We start from the raw sequence: 27411 nt of genomic DNA, 5'->3' as shown, positions 1-27411 counted from the left end.
AAATGTGAAAGTTTTTGACACTTGTGGCATTTCTTTCCTTTAGCCGGACACTCAGAGTCTTTGTGTACAGTACCACACTTAGTACACTTCTTCTTGTCATTCCAAGCACCTGTGTGTCTTGGGTTTGCGTGTTTCTTGAACTTCCATTTCTGGTCTCTGTTGGTGGAATCAACTGAAGCTGTAGCACCACTAGTACTCTGTCTCTGTTCTTTGAGCTGTTGAATCACTTGTTCGTGCTGTCTTGCAATCCTCATAGCTTTTTGTAGATCTAGATCACTCTCCACTTGTAGCTTTTGTGACAGTTCTTTGTCTACAACACCAAGCACTAACCTATCTCGAATCGTGGTTTCTTTCTCAGCAAACTCAGCGTATTCAGATAGCTCGTACAATGTTCGTATGTACTGTTCGACACTCTCTTCTTCCTTCTGTTCACGTCTGTGAAATTTGGCGCGCTCATGTATGACGTTTTTCTTTGGCAGAAAGTACTCATTGAACTTTCCCAGCACTACGTCATATTTCTTGCTATCTTCTGCATTCAGGTTAAACTGCGAGAATATTTTCTCTGCCTCATTACCCATACTATAGATGAGTGAACTGACCTGAATTTCTCCATCGTCTTTCATCAACTTTGATGCTACTCGATAGCGTCCGAAGCGTTGGCGCCATTCTGCCCAACCGGCCGGTCTCACAAAGTCAAAGTTTGCAGGTGGTTTAAACGCCATGTCTACTCACTATGTACTTGACTCCATTCTAGACACCATGTCTTGTTCCTTTGTATGTCTGTCATGTCTGGATGCGGATGTGAGCGTGAACAAGCAATGGATTCGTACAACGATATTGAGACCACACCGGTTCCATGTTGGGCAGAAGTAGAAGTGCATTTATTCTTCTCTATTCCGCAAGAGCTCCGCAAGGGTAACAATCAAACATGGTAATGAACACAGATAAGGAGTTGTCTCCCATAGACCATTAGCTTATCGTTACAGATTGTTGGATGGATTGTTGGATGGAGTGTTGGATTGATTGTTAGATTGTTTGGTTGATTGTTGGATGGATTGTTGGATGGAATGTTGGATGGCTTTTTGGAGTGTTGGATGGATTGTTGGATGGCTTGTTGGATTGTTGGATGTATTGTTGGAGTGTTGGATGGATTTTTGGATGGATTGTTGGATGGATTGTTGGATGGATTGTTGGATGGATTGTTGGATGCATTTTTGGATGGATTGTTGGATGGATTGTTGGATGCATCGTTGGAGTGTTGGATGGATTGTTGGATGGATTGTTGGATGCATCGTTGGAGTGCTAGATTGATTGTTAGATTGTGGATGGATTGTTGAATGGATTTTTGGATGGATTGTTGGAGTGTTGGATGGATTGTTAGATGGTTGGATGGATTTTTGGATGGATTGTTGGATAGATTGTTGGATGAATTGTTGGATGGATTTTTGGATGGATTGTTGGATGCATCGTTGGATTGTTGGATGGATTGTTGGAGTGTTGGATGGATTGTTGGATTGTTGGATGGATTGTTGGATGGATTGTTGGATGGATTGTTGGATGGATTGTTGGATGGATTGTTGGATGAATTGTTGGTGGGATTGTTGGATGGATTGTTGGATGGATTGTTGGATGGATTGTTGGATGGATTGTTAGATGGTTGGATGGATTTTTGGATGGATTGTTGGATGGATTGTTGGATGCATCGTTGGAGTGTTGGATGGATTGTTGGATGGATTGTTGGATGCATCGTTGGAGTGCTAGATTGATTGTTAGATTGTTGATGGATTGTTGAATGGATTTTTGGATGGATTGTTGGATGGATTGTTGAATGGGTTGTTGGATGGATTGTTGTATGGATTGTTGGATGCATCGTTGGAGTGTTGGATGGATTGTTGGATTGTTGGATGGATTGTTGGATGTATCGTTGGAGTGTTGGGTTGATTGTTAGATGGATTGTTGAATGGATTGTTGAATGGATTGTTGGATGGATTGTTGAATGGATTGCTGGATGGATTGATGGAGTGTTGGATTGATTGTTATATTGTTGGATGGATTGTTGGATGTATATTTGGAGTGTTGGACGGATGTTTGAATTGTTGGATGGATTGTTGGATGCATCGGTGGAGTGTTGGTTTGATTGTTGGATTGTTGAATGGATTGTTGAATGGAGTGTTGGATGGATTGTTGAATGGATTGTTGAATGGATTGTTGGATGGATTGTTGGGTGGATTGTTGGATGGAGTGTTGGATTGATTGTTAGATTGTTTGATTGATTGTTGGATGGATTGTTGGATGGAATGTTGGATGGATTGTTGGATGGATTGTTGGAGTGTTGGATGGATTGGTGGATGGATTGTTTGATGAAATGTTGGATTAATTGTAGAATAAACACAACAATTACAACGTGTACACAGTACTTGGCATAGTTTAATACACAAACTGTTTGTTTTTATTCTTTCTAAAAATGACAGAGTGTTGATTTGTAACGTCGCTTTAACCGATATGGCTAAATGCATGACCTGTGCAAGTTTGGTTAAGACATGATTTTATTCAGATAACATAATTATGTTGGCATAACACAAAACATAAACTTGGGACCCAACAACAAGCTTTGCTTATTATTAAGTTTGCTTATGTATTTACATCTACACAGAACAAGTCTTGTATGAGTAAGTACTGTCAAGGTCAAAACAATTATAATACCCTTAAAAACCCATGATATCATAATAAAGTGTATTTGCTTTCACAGTTTACGCGGCAGTTTCCGTGCAAGAAACTAAATACATTTGGGTCTAGCACCGTAAAATGAAGAAGCTTCTAAATAGCGCATGTCTTTTCACACTTAATACTTTAAATCTTCTTTAAAAAAAAAACTTGATCTAGTTTAAAAAGTTAGAACACTTGTCGGGAGAGGGGGCCGCCCCGTAACTACCCATTGTTTATGTCCCTCCCTTCAAAACAAATCCTCGGGCATAACGTGAAGCATACCACTACAATAAACATGCAGTTGACATATTGGTGATAGGGCTCTGAATGACACAGATGTGGAAAGCGACGGGTTGAACACCACAGACACCCAGAGAGTTGTCCAGTCTTCCACACATTAGACAAGAGCACCGAATCCTTCATTATGTTGTCACTGGAGTTGCTGTCATCATGGTGTGATATCACACAGCTGAAACGGGGTTCATACCAAATACAGATAAACAAAGCAGAAAATGTGAAATTCTAAAACAGATGAACACATTGTTCGACACCAAAAAGATATAGAGTTATTGGTGTTGATCAATTAACTCATTGTCTCCAAGGTACGGATATATCCGAACGCACTGATATGGCTCTATCTGACCTGGTACGGATATATTCGAACACACAGTCACTTCAGTCGCTTCCTGTAACGTCGATCTAACGCCTGCATGCCATCGTGTTGATACACAGTTCTACACAGTTACTACAATTCTGAGTGACCTGCTGCAGCACAGCTGGTCTCGGCTAAACAAAACTTGGTCAACATAGGTGGGGTAGAACGTGTTAACAGACAAACACGGAAGTCATTCAGGGCCTTTGCGCAAAAGCACAAGACCACCACCAGCAACTTCTCAGAGAAAAACTAAGTTACATCAATGCTTGTAGCGATGCACAAAGCAACCAGAAATCCCGAGTGGTATGTACAACGAAAGCAAGGAAAATCCGAAGGAATACAGACTGGAGTACTTTTAAACAAGGCTTTGTTCAATGTTATCGTGACATAAACAATAGATGGCATTTAGGATTTCTCACTCAAGCATGGTGCTTATGTTACTGGAGTACTTTGGAATCAGAGCGGCGTTCAGCTGGAGTAACAGAAAACGTAAGCAATACAGATGTGTCTGTTGTGTCCATGACCCTATTATTCCGATCGTATTCCGATCCATGTTTTATACATACGTATAGGTTACAACACGAGTGGGTTTTTATATGGCTTGTATTTCAGTCAAGACCCAGCGGATGAATATCATAGGGATTCACGAGCCTCTGGCGAGTGAATCCCGATGATATTCCCGCTGGGTCTTGACTGAAATACAAGCCATATACAAAAACACGAGTGTTGTAAGCTGTATATCCCATGCGTACACCAAAAACAACGTGGACCACAATAAAGCACTGTAGTTGTCTGTGGTGTGTAAAATAGGTGAGCCAGCGAGGTGTGTTCCTCTTCACTACCCCATGCTAAAGCCACGTCGCCGAAGAAATGAAGTGCAAACAAGTGCATCCGTAAATGTGTGTTAAATCTACATTCAAACCACTGTTCGATTTGCTTTTGAATGCATTTTAGTTTCAAGATAGTAAAGAAAGCACACACAATGAAAGTTTTCATTGAATCAAAGACAGTTTCGATTTAGGTTCTGAGTCCGTCCAAGGTCACAGTTCCGGGCTACGGTTGCCAACACCGGTTTGGTTAACTCGGATCCCAATTCTAGTTTAATTTTTGTGTTGGAGTGTAGAATTACGAAAATAAACTAACATTTTACTGAATAACTTCCTTTAGATTTAAGCAGTCATTTCATGTTCGTGAAATATATCTCTTAGTGAATTTGTTCGATCGTGCTTGCGTTAATCAACCCATACCGGTAGCGTCAATTCTGTCTAAAACGGTGTAATGGCAGCTCCTTGAAACTGCGTGTTGAATACCGTTTGGACTGATTTTACTCCATCAGGATGAAATACACGTTTGCTGAGCTCTTGGATACTTTCATATAATCATGAACTTACGTCAGTGTAAAGCAAAAAAGTTGGACATGCTCGAAAAATGGATGAAACAGCCTGTGCTGGATGATGAAGCGAACAGGCCAGTCAAAAAAGTACACGCAGTGCATCTTTGCTTGTTGGAACACACGGAGGAAGGGAGGTTACTCTAGCTTCACCTCAAATGAACAGCGAGGTTCGTTTGCTGTCACTGGCAGTTGATTCTTCGCTTTTGTTCTTTTTTTACTCGACCTGCACCCAAAGTGTAAAGATAAACGCTTTGTTTACTGTATCGCATACCACAGATACGTATCATGGTTTTGTCCTCTGTGAATGTTGTGTTTTCTTTTGTTTAGCCATGTGAGCAATGCTCTTCATCAATCCACTGAAACATGTTCGGTGCAGTGTCAAGTGTAGGCAGAAGTATAGTTCCTCGGCCAAACCGGAATCGGTACTATGATATATTTTTTGAGCCCATTATGTATTTATTGAAGCCGAAAAATACAACATATATACCCATAGTAGCATTACAGAGACAAAGAAGCAGCTCATGGGATATTATTTAGTATCTATTGCACCCTGGGAGTCTTGGCACTTCCGCCCAGCACTCAACCACCATTCACAACCATGTGCCAAACCTGAATAAATATCAAACAAAACACACGAGCTGTGTTGATTCCCTGTTATCACTGATAGCGGACGAATGAAAGATATTACACTGGCGACGAGGATATCCGAGTGAGAACAATGGCTGCTGCTTTACCATCGTTTGAGAAGTTCAACGTTTTCTCTGACGAACAATCTGCCGGCGTCAGGTGGAGAAGGTGGGTAGCACGTTTCGAAAACTTACTCTGTGCGCTTGACATAACAACAGATGCTCGAAAGAAGGCATTGCTTCTCCATTTTTGTGGTGACGAAGTGTACAACATTGTAGAGTCTTTCAGCGAGGAGAAGAAAGGAGCTGGTGCTACGCGTCAGGTTGAAGGACGAGCAGTACCAAACGAGTATGCGACACTCAGAGATTCATTGACCGAGTACTTTACCCCCAAGAAAAACACTGCATACGAAGTGCTCCGGTTTCGAAAGTCGACCCAACTAGAGGGTGAATCGATAGATACATTCCACACTAGACTGCGAGCACTCGCATCTACATGTGAGTTCCACAACAATGATCAAGAGATACTCACTCAGATTCTACAGGGTTGTCACTCACAACGTCTAAGAAGACGAGCTCTGCGTGACAATTTTGACCTAGACCATCTGTTAGCAGAAGCTCGTGCTTTGGAACTTTCTGAGACTCGTGCTGTGGAAATTGAGGGATCAGTCAACGCGCTCTCTATCAACAAGCAGAGAAGATATTCTCAGAGTCGTGGATCACATCACTCTCGCAGTTCACAATCACACTCACAGTCCCACAAGGATGGTCACAAGGATGGTCACAAGGATTTCAAACGCACGCATAACACGGCTTCAAGCAGCAAGACATGCTTCTACTGTGGTGGACAGTTCCCACATAAAGCAGGATGTCCAGCGAAAGGGAAGACATGCAAACTTTGCGCAAAAATCGGACATTTTGCACGTGTCTGTAAAAGCAAAAAAGTCAGACACGTGGTGGTGGAGGATACCACAGTTTCCAGAGAAGTTGGATGAGACGTCAAGCGACGAGTCAGTTTTTGCTGTAAAACAGAAGACAGCGATTCATAAGACACCGGTCGTCCATGCGACCATATGCGACACCCAGATACCTTTCATAGTCGACACAGGTGCGACAGTGAATGTTCTTTCCTGGAGCGTTTTCAGCAAATTACGCCCACAAGCAACACTTCACAATCCATGTCCGCTCATCTATGCATTTGGATCCAAGACACCACTTCCGATGAAAGGTTTCTTCATGATTGACATAACTTTTCGCCAAAAGACAGTCAACGCCAAGATATACATAACGGATACAGAAGGTACCGGAAATCTCCTGAGTGCTGAGACAGCACAGGCGCTGAAAATCATCCAGTTTGCTTTTTCGACAAGCTCGCCAAAGATCATCGCTGATGATTTTCCTTCACTGTTTAGTGATGGGGTCGGCAAAATCAAGGACGTGAAAGTGAAACTTCACATTGACCAGAACATTCAACCTGTAGCACAACAACATAGGCGCATTCCATTCCACGTGCGTAAGGATGTTGAAGCCGAACTGGAGAGATTGGAACGTCTCGACATCATTGAACAAGTGCAAGGCCCTACCCCATGGATCAGCCCAGTGGTTGTTGTTCCAAAGAAGACTGGAGGCGTGAGGGTATGCATCGACATGCGAGAAGCAAACAAGGCGATTTCAAGAGAAAAACACCCCATGCCAACAATGGATGATCTTGTAGCAGACCTCAATGGATCTACTGTCTTCTCAAAACTTGATATGAGAAACGCCTACCACCAGCTGGAACTTGAAGAGAACAGCAGGTACATCACAACGTTCACGACCCATGTTGGACTCAGAAGGTACAAGCGTCTACTTTTTGGTGTCAACGCGGCGTCAGAAATCTTTCAAAACACCATTGCTGGTCTACTCCAAGGCATCCCAGGCACAAGAAACTTGTCAGATGACATCATCATACATGGCAGATCACAACAAGATCATGACGAAAGTCTGCGAATAACTCTACAAAGACTTGAAGAGAACGGTGCCAGACTAAACAAGGAAAAGTGTGTCTTCTCTGTGAATGAACTGACTTTCTTCGGTCATAAGTTTGGCGAGAAAGGAGTGTCTGCAGATCCTGAAAAGGCGAAGACCATCACAAACACGTCCGCACCAGAAAATGTCAGTGAGGTGAGATCATTCCTCGGGATGACACAGTACATGTCAAGATTCATCCCCGGCTATGCTTCAATCACAGAACCCCTCAGGAAGCTGACAAGAAAAGAGACTGTGTGGAAATGGACAAAAGAAGAACAACAAGCGTTCGACAAGCTCAAACACTCGTTGACAAACACTCCTGTCATGTCGTACTTCAGCCAAACGGAAGACACAACAGTCTTGGTTGATGCTAGCCCCATTGGACTTGGAGCTATTCTGATGCAGAAGAACAAGGTCATCTGTTATGCCAGTCGAGCACTGACAGACACAGAACAACGCTACTCACAGACAGACCGAGAGATGTTGGCGGTTGTCTACGGAGTAGAACATTTTCACCTGTATCTTCATGGATCTTCATTCACTGTTGTCACCGATCACAAGCCGCTTCTTGGAATCATGCAAAGCCGGAAGCCGACAACAGCCAGAATTGAGCGGTGGAGGTTGAGACTGATGCCATACAACATGACCCTGATATATCGTCCAGGACGAGATGATCTAAATCCAGCAGACTACATCAGCCGCCACCCTCAAACGCCACCAAAACGGGAAAACGCTGGAGAAGAGTACATAAGGTACGTCACCAGAAACGCAATCCCCAAAGCAATGACAGTACAGGAAGTGAGAGATGCCACTCAACAGGATGACACGCTAGAAAACCTGATGTGTGCAGTTCAGTCAGGACGATGGGACTGCAACTTCACAGAATACGCCCGATTCAAAGATGAACTCTCTGTACATGATGGCGTGATACTACGAGGACACCGACTGATCATTCCCGCAAGTCTCCAACGAAAAGTCGTTGAGATTGCGCATCAGTCTCATCAAGGGATAGTCAAAACCAAGAAACTGATCAGAGAAAAGGTCTGGTTTCCAGGAATCGACAAGATGGTAGAAGAAATCGTGAAGACATGCATCCCGTGTCAAGCATCCTACCCTGGCCCATCTGTCCGAGAGCCCGTCATTCCTACCCCTCTTCCCTCAGAACCATGGGTTTCCATAGCAATTGATTTTGCTGGTCCGTTCCCCACAGGTGATTACGTGATGGTTGTCACCGACGAGTACAGCAGATACCCTGAAGCAGAAATCATCACGTCCACATCTGCTGAAGTTGTCATCGCGAAGCTGGACGAGATCTTTGCGAGGCAAGGTTTTCCACAAACCGTAAAATCAGACAACGGTGCTCCGTTCCAGGGACAAGTGTTCTCCAACTACGCGTCCATGTGTGGTTTTAAGCACCGGAAGGTGACTCCCCTGTGGCCAGAGGCGAACGGCCAAGCTGAACGCTTCATAGAAACATTAAAAGCCAACAGTCGAGCTTCAGAAGCAGAAAATCTGAACTGGAAAAAGCAATTCCAAATCTTCCTCCGTCTGTACCGAGGGACACCACACAGTGCAACACAGGTCTCTCCCTTTGAGGCGCTACATGGCCGCAAAATGAACATTGGCCTTCCCAACATTGCAACTGTCAACCCCACCCCTCTACATGCCCGACTTGCCCATAACGACAACGTCAGCAAGCAGAAGATGGCTTCATATGCCAATATCCACCGTCACACAAGTCCGTCACAACTCCAACCTGGTGATCGGGTGCTGGTGAAGCAGAGAAAGAAGAACACTCTCACAACCCCCTTCCATCCCCGTCCCTACACCATAATCCAGAAAAAGGGCAGCATGATCACTGCACAGCGTGGTGACCAACATCTCATCACCCGCAACTCGTCACACTTCAAGCAGGTCCAGCCTGGTCCCCTTCCTGAAGACGAGGATGAAGAAGAGGAGGAAGAAGACGCCCCGCCGTCCGTTGCTCCACCCTACACACCCTCCAGTGGACCACCGCAATATCTGCCATCTCCAGGAAGACGCCTGTCAACAACGCAGCCCGCTGCAGCAACGCCCTCGCCTGTCCGAGCTACACCATCGACAGCCGAGATGTCCGGCATTGCATCCAGGCCTGCCCGACAACGTCATGCACCTACACACTTAAAAGACTACGACTTGACCTAGACATAATTTGCTGACGATCACTTTCATGTGCTGACAATCATTATTTTCATTCTTATTTTCATTCATTCTCACTACAGTCTGAGTATTGACATACATATGACGACACAAGTGGACAGTGAACAGTATATGTGTGATTTAATTCTATCAGATATTCATGCACACAAGCACATGCAAACACACTGTAGAAGTTCCTGAAGTTTTATTCTCTGGACATTTGCGTTAGTTTTCAAGACAAAAACGTGTTTAGCCTGTGGACAATTTCTACCGTAGAGGAAAAGAAAGAACTGTAATTTCACAAGAACAATATTTTTGAAACAAAGTGCTTTACAAGAACAATGTTATTTTTTTGTGAAAACTGTTAGTGTTACCTAAATTTCCGAAGACTTCTATCAAGTCAAGTGTTTGCTCAAACATAAACAGAGTTAGAAAATTTGTCTGAGTATACCCAAATCTGCTTATGACCGGAATGCTCCATTTTTGTAAAATCCCAATTAACTTTGTAATCCTAAGTTGAGGAGGAATGTTGTGTCCATGACCCTATTATTCCGATCGTATTCCGATCCATGTTTTATACATACTATTTAGTATATTGCACCCTGGGAGTCTTGGCACTTCCGCCCAGCACTCAACCACCATTCACAACCATGTGCCAAACCTGAATAAATATCAAACAAAACACACGAGCTGTGTTGATTCCCTGTTATCACTGATAGCGGACGAATGAAAGATATTACAGTGTCCATATACTGACCGTCATTGGTTCAAGCTGTATCATGCTGGCCGCCAAGCTCGGAATAGTCAGACTTCACTCCAACATTAGACATCTGCAGGCTGCTGTATTGGTCTCCCCTGCCTTGTGCTGTTGGATAATTTGAGTGGTCAGATTAATCATTATTTGCGACGTGAACAGGGGCCGAAAGGGTTGACCGGTCAGGTACAGGGAAAAAGTAATCATAATATTCAGAAAGGTGCCGTTATCTATGTCATTTTTGGTTTTGGGTGTTGTTGTTTTTAAATGTATTTTTTATTAACTGTTTTCTATGCTGGTTTCTGTATTTTTTTGCAAAATACTTTATGTCTGTGTCTTTTTGGAAAAGTATTGATATTCATTTTGTGTGTGTCTAAATTGTGCCTGTAACTTAATGTGTTATCAGATATTAAAACGTGACACCAGAATAAACAAATCGCGCAAAGCGATATTACTACATCTAGTCAATCTGTCGAACAAACAGAATGAAATTGAACGCACGGCATTTGTTCACCATCACAACATAGCTTTGTCCATACCCCGCGGCAAAGACACTGGTGACACGTTTGACATTGACTAGCCAATAGCGTTTGCGCTTAACATGTATTGTTTCTGACTTTCTGAGCTTGTTTTCAAACCAAACATAACATATTTATAAGATTCTGGATTCAGGAACCGATTAAACAAAATAAAAGATGAAGTCATTTTTGGATCGACCAATAAGATTTTAATTTTGATTAAAATGTTGAGTTTTGTTAATGACCCAACTCATTAATATTTTTGTAAGCTTCCAATCTGAAATGCAAACCCATAGTCCGGGCTTCGTCAAAAACTGCTTGACCAAATTTTCAATCAATTTGATAGAAACATGAGGGCGTGATCATGCCGCCTCAACTTTCTCTCAAATCCGAATATGACGTCATCAAAGACATTTATCAAAAAAAAGGAAAACCATGGTCTTGGGATATCTGGAGGAATTTGTATGTAAAGTTTCATGAAGATCGGTCCATTAGTTTTCTCGGTATCACTCCAAACACACACACACACACACACACACACACACACACACACACACACACACACACACACACACACACACACACACACACACACACATACATCTACACAGGGTAATCTAACTTACAAACAAATGTACTTACTACATACATGTATCCAATTTTCACGTACCCTAAGTGTTGACTGAAATATGCTTGCCTAGTGAAAGGTCTTTGGTCAGCCATATTTTGTGTTAAGTTACATAATCTTCAAGTCGTATTGTGTGCGTGATTGTGTTTCCATTTATTTAAAGTTATGTTTTTAATTTTATTTGTTTAAATGTGTATTGTTGCTGTTATTAAGATCATTATAATTATTAAAATTGATTGTAAGGCGCTTATTTGCATTGTTGCTGTTATTAAGATCATTATATTTAAGATCGATTGTAAGGTGCTTGGAACTGTTTTAGGATGTGCACCCTATACATACCCTTATCATTATTATTATTAAGTCGTGCAATTGAAACTTACCTGGGGCGGCAAACCCAGACACAGCCTCTGCGTTTTCATAGTCGTCTGATTCTAAAGCAGCGCTGCACAGAATGAAAGAAGAATTTTGTTCAAACATTCTTTATTTTTGTTGCTTAATTTTGCAAAAAAAACAAAACAAAAAATATGTTAAACTATATGTATATCTGCATTGATTTAGAAATGTCACAGCGATCAGCAATAACACAAGAAGACTATTTGCGGATGCTCCCAAAGAACCTGTTAAAATGCATTCTTGTGCCTGATGAAGACCCCAGTGGTCGAAACATCGCCTGTATATGTTTCGTTTTCGTCATTCCAACGTGACTATACAGTGCTTTTTGGTCTTTCTGTTAAAATGCTTTAATCGATGTTGTGTCTTAAATCTAGTGAAATATAAAGCCACAACAGATACGTCCTGAAATGCGTTCATAAAACAGTCAATCAAATAATAAAACAAGAATAACATGATCAAACTCTACCATTCTTTTTAACTTATTGTTAGCTCAATATGAAAAAAGATACTTCTTAATGAACATGATAACATATATAGGGTATATATATTAAAGGTATGATTAACAAAAGTAATATCCTTACTTCTGAGGACTTCCCGGTATTTCTTGTGCGCGTCCTTTAACAAAGAGAAGTCGAAGTTAAAGCTGCGGTCTCTCCATGACTTTGCGGGCTTATGTACATTTTAAACACTCGAATCACACAAATCAAATAAAACACAAAACGAGAACAACACAAACACAATTACAAGCTGTTGTTATTCCCCTTGGATATGTGTGGTCGGAGGGATGGAATGGTGTTTTGTGTAATGTTAAAATATTTTTTTTGTTATTGTTTTGTATTCACTTCCCCAAGAAATGATAACAGGGCAAAGAAGGAGAAAATCAGCATGCTCTTTAAATGCTTTCACTTCAGATTTCTATTTTTTTTGTCTCTCTCTCTCTCTCTCTCTCTCTCTCTCTCTCTCTCTCTCTCTCTCTCTCTCTCTCTCTCTCTCTCTCTCTCTCTCTCTCTCGCTCGCTCGCTCTCTCTCTCTCTCTCGCTCTCTCTCTCTCTTTTCTCTCTCTCTCTCTTTTCTCTCTCTCTCTCTCTCTCTCTCTCTCTCTCTCTCTCTCTTCTCTCCCAGTAAATAATCACTTTATTTGTCTTTATTTGGCCATATTTTCCTACTGAATGTAAACAAGTGATAAGTGTTATTTACCTGCATTGTGAGATGCAGGAACAGGCACAGGTTCTTCATATTCAGCTGTTTTCACATCAGCCCTATATCATAAAAGTAATCATAATTAAAAACAACCAATGGCACGTGGTATACGATCTCTTACGAAAAACACTCACTGAAGTTATAGTAAATTATAGGCCCACAAGTGAAGTCTCGGAGTATCATCTGCAAGAAATTAGATGTCAAGATTTTTGAAGATGTGTCTAATAGTTGTCTGGGAAAGGCTCTGAACACACATACATGCACTTAAACACACATGCACCTTCACCCTCGTCTCGATGCCAAGTCTATCGGTCAAAACTGGACACATTTTAAACTTTTTAAATTTTTTGTTAAAACATGTTTGTATATACATTTTAAACTTAACATTGTGTGTAACACCACTTGCATGCCTTCGACAACCTCGTGTATCAAGTGATCGATGGCGCACTGGGGTACAATTAATAACGCTTACACGGCGACTTTTTTTGTTTTACATTATTTGTTTTTACTTACTTTTAACTCTATGTAACAATGAAAGTGTTTTTGTTGTTTTTCATCTGATCTTACTTAAATCAGCCCAATCACTGTTTAAAAGTATAGGCGTAAAACGAAAACAAAACATAATTTCTCTTCATGAGTGAGACGCCCGAACCACTTGTGGCAGATGGAAGATATATACTTACACTTGTGGACTCTCTTTTCGGCTTTGTCTGCGTTCTGAAAAAGAAAAAGAAATCATATCAGTGGGATTGCATGGGATGTCCAAAACTATGTCTTAAGTACAAAAGTCTTTCCTGAATGTTTGTTCTAGCAGAATGAGTATTGAAGGTTTAGGAAATTAGCAATACAAAGGGCTTGTTAATAACAGATTTCGAAAAAAAAAAAAAAAAAAAAGTAAATAAATAAATAAATGAAGACAACCCCCCCCCCCCCCCCAAAAAAAAAAAAAGATATTACATTCCCAATAATGTCACACGAGCTTGTACATAGTCAGCTGACACGTCCACAGTATAACTGAGGATGCGACAAAATGATTGCAACGTATAGTGTGACATGATAGACGTGATGTACATTGAGGAACAAAGAGTCATTACTGATAGGAGTTTACTAGACATCTGTTATTTACGCACGTCGACAAAGGATGCCGATCAGGGTGAAGGTCGTGGTTGCCAGAATGGCAAGAACCACCAGTATGACAACGACGACACTCGTCGGAAACAAGGCGGCTGAAAAAAATAATATTTAAAATGTGATAATTACCAAGATAACTAATTAATTGTGTGGTGGACCATTGTTGTCAAGGGATCGACAGGCTCATAAATGGTTGGTAACAACAACCATCGTTTTGCATGCTCGATTTGTGTCTGTTTCTGGGCCAGTTTTCTAGTTTTTGCTTCTGTTGTGTTCCTGGTAACCTATTCTTTTGGCTGGTACCACACACTCATTGTGAGTAATTGGATAAACATTTGAGGTTGGTTGATGAAATGAACGATTATTTGACTCAAATAGGTACTTATAGTTTCAGTAACTGACGCTAGCCAACGTGTCATACTCATCAAAAACGTTGCCTTGTGTTTTGATTTAACGTTCTTCATACGGGAGTCATTCAAATCTAGTTCTACCCTTGAAAGACCATTCTCCATCTAGGAAATATCAGGCTACTTTCTGTAAAGAGTGGACATATTTTGTTAGATTAATTTGCTGACACCCGTGTCAATCTGTGAAATTCTGTTTGCACAATCTAGCAATACTACGCGAACAAGCACAGTTTGTGTGTGTGTATGCTTCCAAGTGGAAGGAAGTAAGCATCTCACATACAGGGTGAACAAATGTGTGTTGGTTTACATCAAAAATGTTGTGTCTCTAAGTGGTATTGGAATTACCTTGGAGTTTAGGTTAATCCGCCATAGAGCTACTTTTCAAAAACTTGATTTCATCGTCATATGAAGGATTAGCAAATTCTGTATTTTGAAATGAATCAAATCTCAGTTCAAAATGCTGAAGAACCGTTCAAGACGACCCATGCAGACAATAGCATGTAGTAAATAAGACAGACACTGGTCATTAGATCCTGAAGCTCACCTTGGGTAGAGGGCGATGACACGCTTTTGGTGACTTTTGAACAGAAATACAATCAATGAATTAATGTATGAATAAGTCAATCAATCAATCAAACAATTTATTAAACAATCAATCATTCTAGTAGTAGACAAATCAATCAATTATTCATGAACCAAATGATTTATAACGCAATATTAACACCAAAACAAATGTTTGCATTTCAGTGGGCGGAAGGGAAACTGGGTTGGGCCAGAAGATGCCAGCTAGTCAGGTAGCTAGGTGTGTGTCAAGCAGTTTGGCAAGTAGGTATCCATTTGTTTCAGATAGTATAAGTAACTTGGTAGACTGTAAACGTGTGTGTGTGTGTGTGTGTGTGTGTGTTTGTGTTTGTGTGTGTGTGTGTGTGTGTGTGTGTGTGTGTGTGTGTGTGTGTGTGTGTGTGTGTGTGTGTGTGTTTATTCATTATTGTTGTAGGGTGTCCAGCTCTTTATAGTTTGTGATATAAAAAAACCCAACTATGTGAATGTTCAGGGCAATTTATGACCAGTTTTGTATGTTTGTCGCCTATGGATGGATGTTATCACAGCGCGATCTCCCTCCTTTTTTGCCAGTTTGACTCTTACATATTTCTTAAATCAAAGGTTTTCATAATGTCCAATGAGAATGGCTGGCCAGATGAGGATTTGCTTCAGCAAATGACTCTTGAAACCCAAGAAACATCGCCTCCAAGTACAAAGTCTGGTAAGTATCAAAACACACACACACACACAAACACACACACACACACACACACACACACACACACACACACACACACACACACTCACTCACTCACTCTCTTACTTACTTACTTACTTTCTTACTTTCTTCTTACTTTACAAAACGCTTTTGGATACTTTCAGCATATTAAGTCTAATCAGGTTTTATGTTTTATTTCTTTTTGTGAATAAAAACTTTCACCACCACCACCACCACCAAGAACAACCGCCACCACCACCACCACCACCCCCACCCCCACCACCACCACCACCAAGAACAACGTAGGGCCTACATCACCATCAACAACATTAGAAAGCATAAAATCGACAGACAGTCACAGTGGCAAATAGAAAAACATTGTAATATTTTACTGATTTCAATTTGTCCAGTCTCAGTTTTGCCAGGACCAGGCATAACGTCAATGTAGAATGTGTGAGTTCCGGTCTGAGTCCGAGATACATTCACACTGAAAGAGCAGGTTCCATTGTAGTACGTCTTATTCCCTAGGGTGGTCAGCTGTTCCGTCACGATTCCGTCAGTTAGGAAGGATGTGGCGCCCTAGAGACAATCATTATCAGTCAATACAAATTCAATTTATTAAACTTTTTTCCTTTTGGCTTTATTTTACAGTGTAGGAAATATTTTGCAAATAACACCATAGGTTACATAGCAAACGACCAGGCGAAACGAACATCTTTCTTGGTAACACAAGAAAATGAACACCATTACTTTTCGAGCAAAGCCTTTACTATTCTGCTACCACAACACGAAGTTAGCCCTATCGTCGTAAAACCCGAATATTGCAAATAAAAACAACAACAGGTAGGACAGAAAGAGCCCCGGCAGAAGCATGCAGAGACTGGCACAGAGAGATAGAGAAAGACAGACAAGACAGACATATAAAAATAGACAGCCGGAGGAAAATAACTATGTACTCAAAACTTGAGCCTGCATTTCAGCCAGGATTAGACAAACTCCGAAAATAACTCTGTCGGGTTTGTATGGGTTGTGAAAGAGTGAATACTCTTGCTTTTAGTGAGGCAAGCTTTCCACACGCGCTCCTTTTCCACGTGTTGTAGGCAAACCCCATGCTAGTGACTGGTCTATATTGTCACATGGGAAAGTTTGACTCAATAAAAACAAGTATTCACTCTTTCACAATCCATACGAACCCGACAGAGTTATTTCTGAAGATCGTCTATTGCCAACCATGTTGCTGGTCCCTCTGTTCCAGGGCGCTTACATTGCCAGAAAGTTCGGATTTCATTTTAAGTTTGCTGATTTGTTCTGGTCCGTACATACAGATAAGCTAGCAAGACGATTGATAACTCTCGTCTGAGGCTCCGCTGGAATAATGTCTTGCAAATAATTGTAATAAACCTTGCTTTCACTGTACCTTGTACTTTCGATACCATTTGCAACTCATGATACCCTTCGTTCTAGCGGAGTAAGCCTTGTTGAACCGACAGCTGCCCCGGACTGTCGAGTCTGTGTCAATGTCCACTCTGCAGTCTGACAGCTCGGCACGACCTGATCAAACAAAGTAACATGACAATAAGATATAAATTGTGGATACAATTACAATAATGGTCTCATGGCCTTTGAATGGCATACTGCCAAGCATACATTGGCCTTGATCCGTTACTTGATGACAAATTAAATGTATGCACAGAGACATAAAAACAAGACTACTCATTATATACACAGATCAACGTTCAGACACAAACACAGACACACAGACAAAGACACAGCCACAGGCCCAGCCAATCACACATACACACACACACACACACACACACACACACACACACACACACACATACACACACACACATACACGCAAACACACACACTCACACACACACACACACTACACATAAAAGTCAGAGACGTTCTTACTTATCACGTTTAAAAAGCAGATTCCACCCATTCTTCCAGCAACACATTTCACAGTTAAGTTGCCGTGCTTGTCTCGGTCAATTTCTTTAGTCACTAGCTGCGTGGTGTTGTCATCGTCCATTATCACTCGCTGGAAGTCTGGATGCGATGACACACATGTGGAAGTTGCGCAGGCTGCTATCTGCCAGTCATTACCATAGCTGTTTATTGACCATGTCACATTCCTGGTACCGGCTTCCACAAGACCGCTGCAGCTGATGTGGGTGGTAACACCCTCTTGGACGTCTAGCCAGCCGTCTGTACAGCCATCTATTTGCAGCGCTTCTGAAAAAGAAAATGACTTTGATAGTTTGTGAGGTAGGCAGGGCAAATTTATGTTGTATTCGTCGGCTTGTCTGCTTTTACTTGGATGGATTATATTATGATTTAGTTATGCTATGCTGACTGTTATTAAATGATAATATTCTGTGCAAATTATCGTGTTTGATACTATACCTTATACATAATATATTATATCACCGATAATGTTAATTTTATGATGAACGCAAACTGTATTGGCTTTGTTTTATTGTTAATGTGTGATGCCATATAAGTTTGGAAGGTACTGGTGGGAAGATTAGGCTTAGCCTAAAATCTTCATCCCTGTGTAGCAAAATTGTGAATCTGAATCCCTCCCCCTCACCCCTTTCTCTCTATCTCTGTCTCTGTTTCTCTCTGTTTCTGTTTATCTCTGTATATATCTGTGTCTCTGTGTCTCTGTCTGTCTGTCTGTCTGTCTGTTTGTCTGTCTGTCTGTCTCTCTCTCTCTGTCTCTCTCTTTCTTTTTTTAATTTTTTGACATGTTAATTATATAAATTGTATTGTAATTAACTTAACTTCTATTTCTTCTTGTTATTAATCGAGTTACCCTCAATGGGCGAGGGCCGGACGAAAAAAAGCATGTATGATTTGCTTATTCTGTTACCCTCGATAAATAAATAAAGTTCAAAGTTCAAAGTTCTCTCTCCCTACCTCTCTCTCTCCTTCTCTCTCTTCCTCTCTCTCTCTCTCTCTCTCTCTCTCTCTCTCTCTCTCTCTCTCTCTCTCTCTCTCTCTCTCCCTCTTTCTTCAACCATTAGGTCAAAAGAAGAGGTGACAAGTTCAATGTTGTGTAACATTCTGAAAGGGGTTTTGGTTTCCCCCGAAATGCACAAATAGCGAAGAGCCTGAGTGCATATTTACATTTCCTTTCACACAAACTGCATGAGTATGTGTGATTTTCAACGAGATAGAGTTTATTTCGTTTTCCTTACCAAATTATGACATGATTTGTTGTTGCTGACTGTTTTTCAATGATTGCATAGTTGACAATGACACTGATTGACTTGATGTGAGTCTTTCACAAACAAACACGCGAACATAAACACGTGTGTGTGTGTGTGTGTGTGTGTGTGTGTTGTGTGTGTGTGTGTTTATGTGCGCGTGTGTATGCGTGTGTGTTTGCGTGTATGCGTGTGTGTGTATGTTCTGTGTGTGCGTGTGTGTGTCCTTGTGTTTGTGTGATCGTGTATGTGTGTATGTGTGTGTGTGTGTGTGTGTGTGTGTGTGTGTGTGTGTGTCTGTGTGTGTGTGTGTGTGTGTGTGAATACGTCGATGTGCGTGTATTTGTGTTGTGTGTGTGCATGTGTGAGCACGCGCCGCGTGCGTGTGTGTGTGTGTGTGTGTGTGTGTGTGTGTGTGTGTGTGTGTGTGTGTGTGTGAGTGTGTGTGTGTGTGTGTGTGTGTGTGTGTGTGTGTGTGTGTGTGTGTGTGTGTGTGTGTGTGTGACAGTGTGAAACAAAAGTAGACGTTGGTGAGAGAATGGCGGAACACGGAAGTTTAATCTTTTTCATTTCGTGTGTTTTCTCTTTCTGAGTGACGAAAAGCAAACAGCCTTAGTGTATAAATATATTCTTGTTGGAGTCTTCTTTTGAAGTTGATAACTTTGTTTGTTTGTTTATCTAATTTTCTTTCTTTCTATTTTATTCTACATTGACTTCAAGTTTATATATATTCTTCTTGTTATGTTTCCATTTTTAAAAAATAAATGTTATGTTGTTCTGTGTTTGTATTTATTTGTTATTCTAGTTTATTTTGTTCTTTTTTTGTTATATAATTCCTCAACTCCCACTTCCCCTTTATTTGATAAAAAAAATCGGTAGTAAAAGTGAATTATTTGAATATAATGACTGCCACTTCATTTGTTGTTGAACCGACGATTCGTACATTTGTTTGGCTGTGTTTGGCATCCAGTTTATTACAGCCGACCGACATGTTGTTTAATGACTTGTTTGTGAACGTGTTTGCTCGTTTGAGTTTTAATTATTGAGTTTATCCATTTTATTTTGTTTGGAGTATTTGTTTTCTCACACTCAAAAATCAAATAGACAGCCAACGTTCCAAAAATCAAAACCCGGAAAGGTTTGTTATTGTAATGTTGTGTTTATGACCAAAGCAAATATGTATGTATGTAAACGTAACGTTTTGTTTTGTAATGATTATAACGTTACAACAACATATCTTTCTTGTTGTATTTCTTATTTAAAATGTGTCTTGTGTCTTTATTGTTTTACACGTATGCTACCTGCACGTAATATAGAATGGTTATCTCTGTTAATGAACAAACACACGAACTTGCAAACACACACACAAACTTAGATTATAGAACGATTATGCAGTCATATAAATCAGACAAGTGGATGAAATGACTATCATTTTTTTTAATGTTGACAAAGACAAACTATACCAAATGTACATTTATAAAATGAAATTTAAAGAAAAACACGCATACTTGTTTATTCAGTTATGTATTTGTTATATTTCAAACTAATAATACATTTCCCAGGGTTAACAAGAGAGACAATAGAATCCTCTCTCTCTCTCTCTCTCTCTCTCTCTCTCTCTCTCTCTCTCTCTCTCTCTCTCTCTCTCTCTCTCTCTCTCTCTCTCTCTCTCTCGCACGTGACCTATGTTTTGTCTATATTGTTCAGTATTGCATATTTAATAAAAATAGATAATAAACAGATTCTTACTTCCAGAAAAAGCAAACGTGGTTGCCAGAAGCAAGAGAACACTCAGCATCATCATGTTGTGAACTTTGAAACACACTTTTTGTTTCAAAAACAAAACTCATCCGAATTACGCACTAAACATGCAAGAACCGTCGAAGAATATGTTAAACCACGTCGGCGAATAACAGATGTTTGAGTCAGAATGACTGTAGCCAAACTCATGCAGAAAATGACTTCCGTGTTGAGATAGTTTGAATATTAAGGCAGCGGAGTTATGGGCGGAGCGTTTAGTGATGCAAAATCTGACACGAAGGATGTTTGCGATCTGTTTGTGTTAGGTCGCCTAGTTCGCTCTGCGTCTGTCCATTCAGATTCTGTGGCTCTGCCTTTCAGTCTGTTAATCTCGTCTTCTGTCCGTCTGTCTCGTAATCGTGTTCTCTCTCTATCACACGCACACACACACGCACATACACAAACACACACACACGCACGCACACAAGCACGCACACCTTCATTTGCATCGTTGACAAACGATCGCTTTTGCCTAGTATGAGGAACGGACCCGAGAATAGAATGAAGGTGAAATCGTGTGAGAAGGAAGAAGGGAGTATACATGCACATCTACCTCAAAGTTAAAATGTTTGCAGCAGGGAGAGGCCGAGTAAGAAATTCGAACGATACTTTAAACAGACAAGTTTTAGTACCAACGGTCACCCTGAACGGCATTCACACACACACACACACACACACACACACACACACACACACACACACACACACACACACACACACACACACACACACACACACACACACACACACACACACACACACACACACAGTATACTAGTGATGCAAACGAGGCAAACATTTATTTTCGAAACAAAAGAACGATAATAGGAAAATATGAACAAATAGATGAACATGAAGAATTACGCAAAATTGTGAAAAAGAACGCTCCTCAACAATACAAGTTAAGCTGCTATGTTCATCTTTCAGTACCACAAACACAGGTTATAGTTTGGCTGACATGCAGTTTGAGGGCTGGTAGCGCGCTGGCTTTGTAGCCAGTTGGTCGCTATCAGCGTGGGTTCGATCCCCACGTTCGGCGAGAGATTTATTTCTCGGAGTCAACTTTGTGCAGACTCTCTTCGGTGTCCGAACACCCCCGTGTGCACACATGCGCACGAAAAAGATCCCACGTTCACAGCGAAAGTCTCAGGTCTTGGAAAACACGAAGACACGCATGCATCATCTCTCGTCTCCGATTATCATGATCGTATTTCGATACTTTGACGAGACAAACCCAATGCTGGTGTGTCGAAGAAGACAGCCACAGCGGGCTTGCTCGAATCAAAGTATCACACCATATCTTCAACGTATTACCAATACCTGTCCCAAAATAGACCAGTTGGTCTAAGAGGACGTTAAACCCCAATAGTCAGTCATGCAGTGTGGTAGTAATTTTTATTTGTTTTTACATTTGCTGTTTTTCGGGTGGCAGTGACTGTGGCAGAGAGTGCCACTTTTTCTACAAGCGCATCTCTTGGAGCTGCAGGATGTCTGACAGGCGCATTTTGCATACCCCTGACCACCATGGGCGGAATGCACGCGGAATCGGCAATTACGTGAATTCGGCACGACACATACACAAATAAGCAGATACGCTCGTATAACAATTCTCATGAACAAAACTAAGTTTGACAAGGAGGGAACGTTTCATTGAATGTGTGCTACGTGTTTTCATATGAAGCAGAGCTAGTCGTGTACCAGGAAGATGACGACACAAAGTTGTGCCTCTCTGCAAACAACACGCAGGGGGATAAAGAGGAGTTATTTACCCAACCACATCGTGCCTTTCAAGGCAAGGCGGAATGGTGTGTACAAAAGTTTTTATGACCACGCGAAATAATTCCAATGATTTTGTTGAAACTGAACAAAATAGGTGTAGTTTCAGAAAGAATATGGGATACTGACGGTATATTACTTGATAACAGACCAGCAGCCCATTTCATATTATGTAGAGCATGAGACACGTTTTAGGTAGAAAGATCCGTAGATAGGTAGATTTACAGATATATCTTTGAATATACAGGCCGACTGACAGATAGTAAAAGAAGAAGAGAAGAGCTTCAAGCATCTGATGGATAGACCGGCAGGCAGTGTAGACAGATCGATAGACAGATTGATAGACATATTGGGTGATAGATAGCTAGCTAGCTAGATAGATAGATATAAAGATATATAGATACATAGATAGATACATATATAGATACATAGACACTCAGTTTTAATATGTTGTTCTCTTCAGTGGACAGATTACTTTATATCCTGAGTGAATACAGAACAGCATAAAAGAGGAAAAGATGTCACCACAGGTAAGAAAGAAAACGAGAAAGAGACCAAAAGACCGACTGTCTCTTTTGGGTGTGCTGTCTATTGGTACAACGACTACCCCCTCCCTAAACATTTGTTCTCCCCCTTCTACCCTCTCTCTCTCTCTCTCTCTCTCTCTCTCTCTCTCTCTCTCTCTCTCTCTCTCTCTCTCTCCCTCTCTCTCTCTCTCCCTATCTCTGTCTCTTTCTCTCCCTCTCTCTCTCTCTCTCTCTCTACGTTTGTATATATATATATGTATTTAAGATTAGAATAGCTGATTGAAAAGAAGCTCGTTTATATTGCTTATGCCACAACCCTCGTAAAATAAAATTCGATTTGATTTGATTTGATTTGATATCAAACACACAATCTTTCCGAAGCCCTTCTCATTCCCCAAACGATCATCCGCATTCATAATTAACATAATTATGTTCAGTAAACAAGAATTCCGTCTGGTGGTTTTTTATCGTAAGTTTTATTCTGAAAACCAAACCAAAAGAAAGAAGCAGTAGGATACAAAAAAAAATGCATAAGATTACATGACAGCTGTTTTGAAATAAATAAAAAGGTCTACGATGTGTCTATAGTTATGTATTCTTTAGCTGCAAGCATGGGTGAAAGTAGACAACCTAGCGTATGCTGTCACAATTGGTTATATATAAGTTCAAACCACTGTTAAATACAAATCAGAAAGCATGTCTTGAAAACGAAAAATAGCCCACAAGAAAGTTATTTTGTAGCTGATAGTTGAAATTACATTAGTGCTAGTATTAATTTATCAAGTGCGTTTTGTACTAAAACGGTAAAATTAGTGACAACCACAGCAATAATCTTTCTTGTTTTAATATTTCAATTCTAAGATAAAAATGAACATTTTCAACATCAAATAGCTGTTTAAATAAGTTCCAAAATAAGTGTTAAGATTTTCTTAAACATCAGTGTGTCATAAAAAAAAAATATAAAAAGGTTAATGAGATCAGGATCATTATGTACACAATAAATACAAATTAATCAAGGTAATTTTACTCACCAACTGTACATAATCCAGCTTTTGTGTAAAAAGAAGCCTGGGTAATAACAACATTCATTCCCCATTAACTTCAGATTATTATATACCCCGACACCTTTCCCTGTTGCGACCCTCTAATGAGATACAAAGAAATTATTTCACTGAACATACTTTGCAATCATTATCAAAAATCGTTGAATATTCTATAGTTCAAAAGTCAGTTAGGTTCTTCTCGTTACTCACAAAAAGCAAAGAAACGTGAATGCATCCAACTACTGTATAAAAACGTTTGTAAAAGTATATACAAGATGTTACATAAGAAATATGTATACATACGTATACATACAATAATTGTCGTAGCTTAAAAGTTATTTTACAAGGATAAGGATAATAGAATACAAGCGTTGGGGTATTAGGTTTTCATTGCATCAGTATTCTAAAATATTATATCTTACATGTTCAAAATTCCTTAATGACCAACAACAAAATAATAAATATTTATGTACAGAATCTTTAGAAAATTAACAATGACGTCGTTATACGTCGCAAAACAATATTTACGTGTGAGAATTCTAAATTGTTGAATTTTTGAAAACGTCCCCAATAAAACAAACAGGTTAGGATTTGGGTTAGGGTTGGCCCATATTGGCATACTCTTGCAAGAAAAATTAAAAATAAGCCAAGAATGGTTTTATTCAAAAACTCTTAAATGAACAGCCATTACTTACCAACAGTTCTAACGACGTTTGCTTTTACATTCTCTATGTATATCCCGTCCAATGAGTGACTTAACTTTGACATGGATAATCAGATCTCCGTTGACCTGTAGATGTAAACAGCAAAGAGGCCTCAGGCACGAGCAAGTCTGTACATACGGTACGTCAGGAGGTAGGAAACCCCCCAAAACCGCAGATTGCAGCCAGTGAGATTTCTCCTTTTACCCCCAGATTGCAGCCAGAGAGACTGAAACTCCTGATTTTTCACTTGCCAGGAGGATAACTTCTATTCAGCAAACGTAACCATCATTCCATTCATAAGAAGGCATGTTTTTTACAGTCTGATGTACGATTTTCCCCTCGATATTTTATTTTTCTGACACTTTTATTCTTTTTGTATATACTTTTGGCTGTATAAATTAATAAATAAATGTTGTAACATTTTTCGCCACTCACAACCTATTTTCAAAGTGGAGAAACCAATTACACAAGTGAGTAGATAATTACAACACATTACAAACATTGTGTTTTTTTCCCTCCTATTAATGAAGGCACAATACACCTTTCAACAATATTTTTGTCTTAATGCAAATGTATAAAACATGACATACAGGTTACTATAAAAAAAAAAGTATGCATAAAAGGCAGACTAGAATCAGGTCGTAAAATGCACAGACACAAAATTCACAATATTACATTTTCAGAAAAAAAGCTATGTTGTCCTTAAATCATAAAAGCACACAGAGTTGACAAGTTCGATTGTATATCTTGCTACTTAAATAGTAAGTTGTATAACCCAAGTTGTTAAAACGTGTCTTGGAACAAGAGAGAGCTATAATTACAAAGTAGGACTTATGGCACAAATGTGTTTGTGGTTTGGCTTAGAAGAACCTTTGTACATGGGAATGACAAACATTCCATCAATTTAAGCCACAAGACAATTAAGCTTACATAATGGAGTTCTGCCAGTGTGTATTACCACCCTGCACACTTTAGCAACATGGTCAATGGGAGACAACTTGAACCTTTCTGGACGAAACAAAACAACATTAAAGATCCCATGTATCATTACGTTAGGAACTTTATCGGCATGGTGTCTCACACACACACACACACACACACACACACACACACACACACACACACACACACACACACACACACACACACACATACACACACACACACACGCACGCACGCACGGACGCACGCACGCACGCACAAACACACACACACACACACACACACACACACACACACGGAGGAGGGCAAGGTAGAGGAACATGATTGTTGTGACAAAATGTGTTCTGTTTAACACAATCAAAGTAAGAGAATGTAGATTTAAAAGCATGGGCGCGGCATGCAGTAAAAGCAAGCTTTCTGTTCAGCAATGTCAAAACATGGATGTTTTCTTCTTATATTTACATGGTATTTTACTTTCTGTTCAGACTTTCTACTCTTCGAATTGTCCACACCCACGCCCATCATCATATCAATTGTAACCGTCACAGAAATTCCGTGAAATACACTGAAAGAAGCAAATACAACACAGTGTTTCAAGCGCAACGATATAGGTACAAAATATGACTAGTAAGATTTAAGAAAGGCGAATGATAGAATACAAAATTTCATCCTGAGCAATTGATGTCAGATTCACACAGCAAACCCTTCAAGCGAAAAGAAATTAAGTAAAGCAAAATACATATAACAGGTAAACATGACTATATCCCTCTGTAAATAATTTGATAAGAGTTGCTGAATACATAATCAATCGGATGTTACATTTAACAAAAGGAAGAATACCTACATTTATGTTTTTGTTGAAAATTGAGTTGTGAAATACATTCTTTGAAAAATGCTCGTTCTCTTTGGATAACACCACGGCGGTAAGCTTACAAACATACTGATTATTTACGGGAGGCGTGGGCCTCATTCCATCATTAGATTCATGACATCACTCCCAATCTTTGATAACATCTGCAAAACCATGACGACCCAATACGTCAAACGATCAATGACGTCACTCCCTCTTTTCAATGATGGTGGGGCCTGTCTCCTGGGTGGGTGCGGCAGAGGGCGGGGCGGGGTAGGAGGCGGAGGAGGAGGAGGCTTCAAAGTCGGGTATCTTGACCAGTGCCCCTCTGTTGCCCCGGACTGTGTTCAGCCTGCCCATTATCTCGGGGTCATCCAGGGTCTTGCCCCACGGCTCGTGGTACGGGCTGCCCACTGGGGGTTGGTAGCTCCTCACTGAAATAGGAAAACCAAAATCGTTGGCTTATGTGGGTGCGCCGGCGTAAGGCACGCAGTCTGTGGGCTTTTGATACGGCATCACTATCTCCGTGTATCACAAACACTACCATCACCACTATGCCCAACATCGCCATCAACAACAACAACAACAACAACAACAACAACAACAACAACAACAACAACCTCCTAACCAGAAGACATGCTGCCAGCGTAAGGCATGCAGTCTAGGGGTTTCTGGTACTGCAGCACTA

At 40.5% G+C, this 27411-nt stretch overlaps 4 protein-coding genes across 4 annotated transcripts in view; 1 reads left to right on the top strand and 3 right to left on the bottom strand.

Moving 5' to 3' along the window:
• Positions 1 to 2416: 2416 nt before the first annotated feature.
• LOC138974717 (uncharacterized) lies at positions 2417 to 20885 on the bottom strand. The gene is made up of 12 exons (XM_070347439.1): positions 20831 to 20885; positions 17844 to 18104; positions 17278 to 17411; positions 16253 to 16439; positions 15144 to 15176; positions 14192 to 14287; positions 13745 to 13778; positions 13059 to 13120; positions 12443 to 12476; positions 11849 to 11910; positions 10326 to 10433; positions 2417 to 3175 (listed from the first exon to the last, which is right to left on the bottom strand). The coding sequence occupies exons 1-11, from the start codon at positions 20883 to 20885 to the stop codon at positions 10336 to 10338; spliced, it is 1056 nt and encodes a 351-aa protein (XP_070203540.1). The 3' UTR covers positions 2417 to 3175; positions 10326 to 10335.
• LOC138974718 (uncharacterized) lies at positions 5473 to 6375 on the top strand. The gene has a single exon (XM_070347440.1). It carries the CDS (start codon positions 5473 to 5475, stop codon positions 6373 to 6375), a length of 903 nt encoding a protein of 300 aa, XP_070203541.1.
• Positions 20886 to 23616: 2731 nt separating the features above from the next.
• The window catches only part of LOC138973794 (uncharacterized), a 166540-nt gene continuing 162745 nt past the window's right edge, over positions 23617 to 27411 (bottom strand). Inside the window, exon 5 of the mRNA XM_070346502.1 lies at positions 23617 to 23814. The gene's annotated coding sequence lies outside the window, so the exon portion shown is untranslated. The remainder of the gene's footprint in view (positions 23815 to 27411) is intronic.
• Positions 23814 to 27411, bottom strand: part of LOC138973793 (uncharacterized) — a 68235-nt gene continuing 64637 nt past the window's right edge. Inside the window, exon 7 of the mRNA XM_070346500.1 lies at positions 23814 to 27157. Within this exon, the coding sequence (XP_070202601.1) occupies positions 26931 to 27157 (227 nt within the window). The 3' untranslated portion in view covers positions 23814 to 26930. The remainder of the gene's footprint in view (positions 27158 to 27411) is intronic.

The sequence above is a fragment of the Littorina saxatilis genome, linkage group LG8, assembly GCF_037325665.1.
Source record: "Littorina saxatilis isolate snail1 linkage group LG8, US_GU_Lsax_2.0, whole genome shotgun sequence".
Lineage (NCBI taxonomy): Eukaryota > Metazoa > Mollusca > Gastropoda > Littorinimorpha > Littorinidae > Littorina > Littorina saxatilis.
Note: the sequence above shows the minus strand (reverse complement) of the source record. Positions and strands in the feature narration are given on the sequence as shown.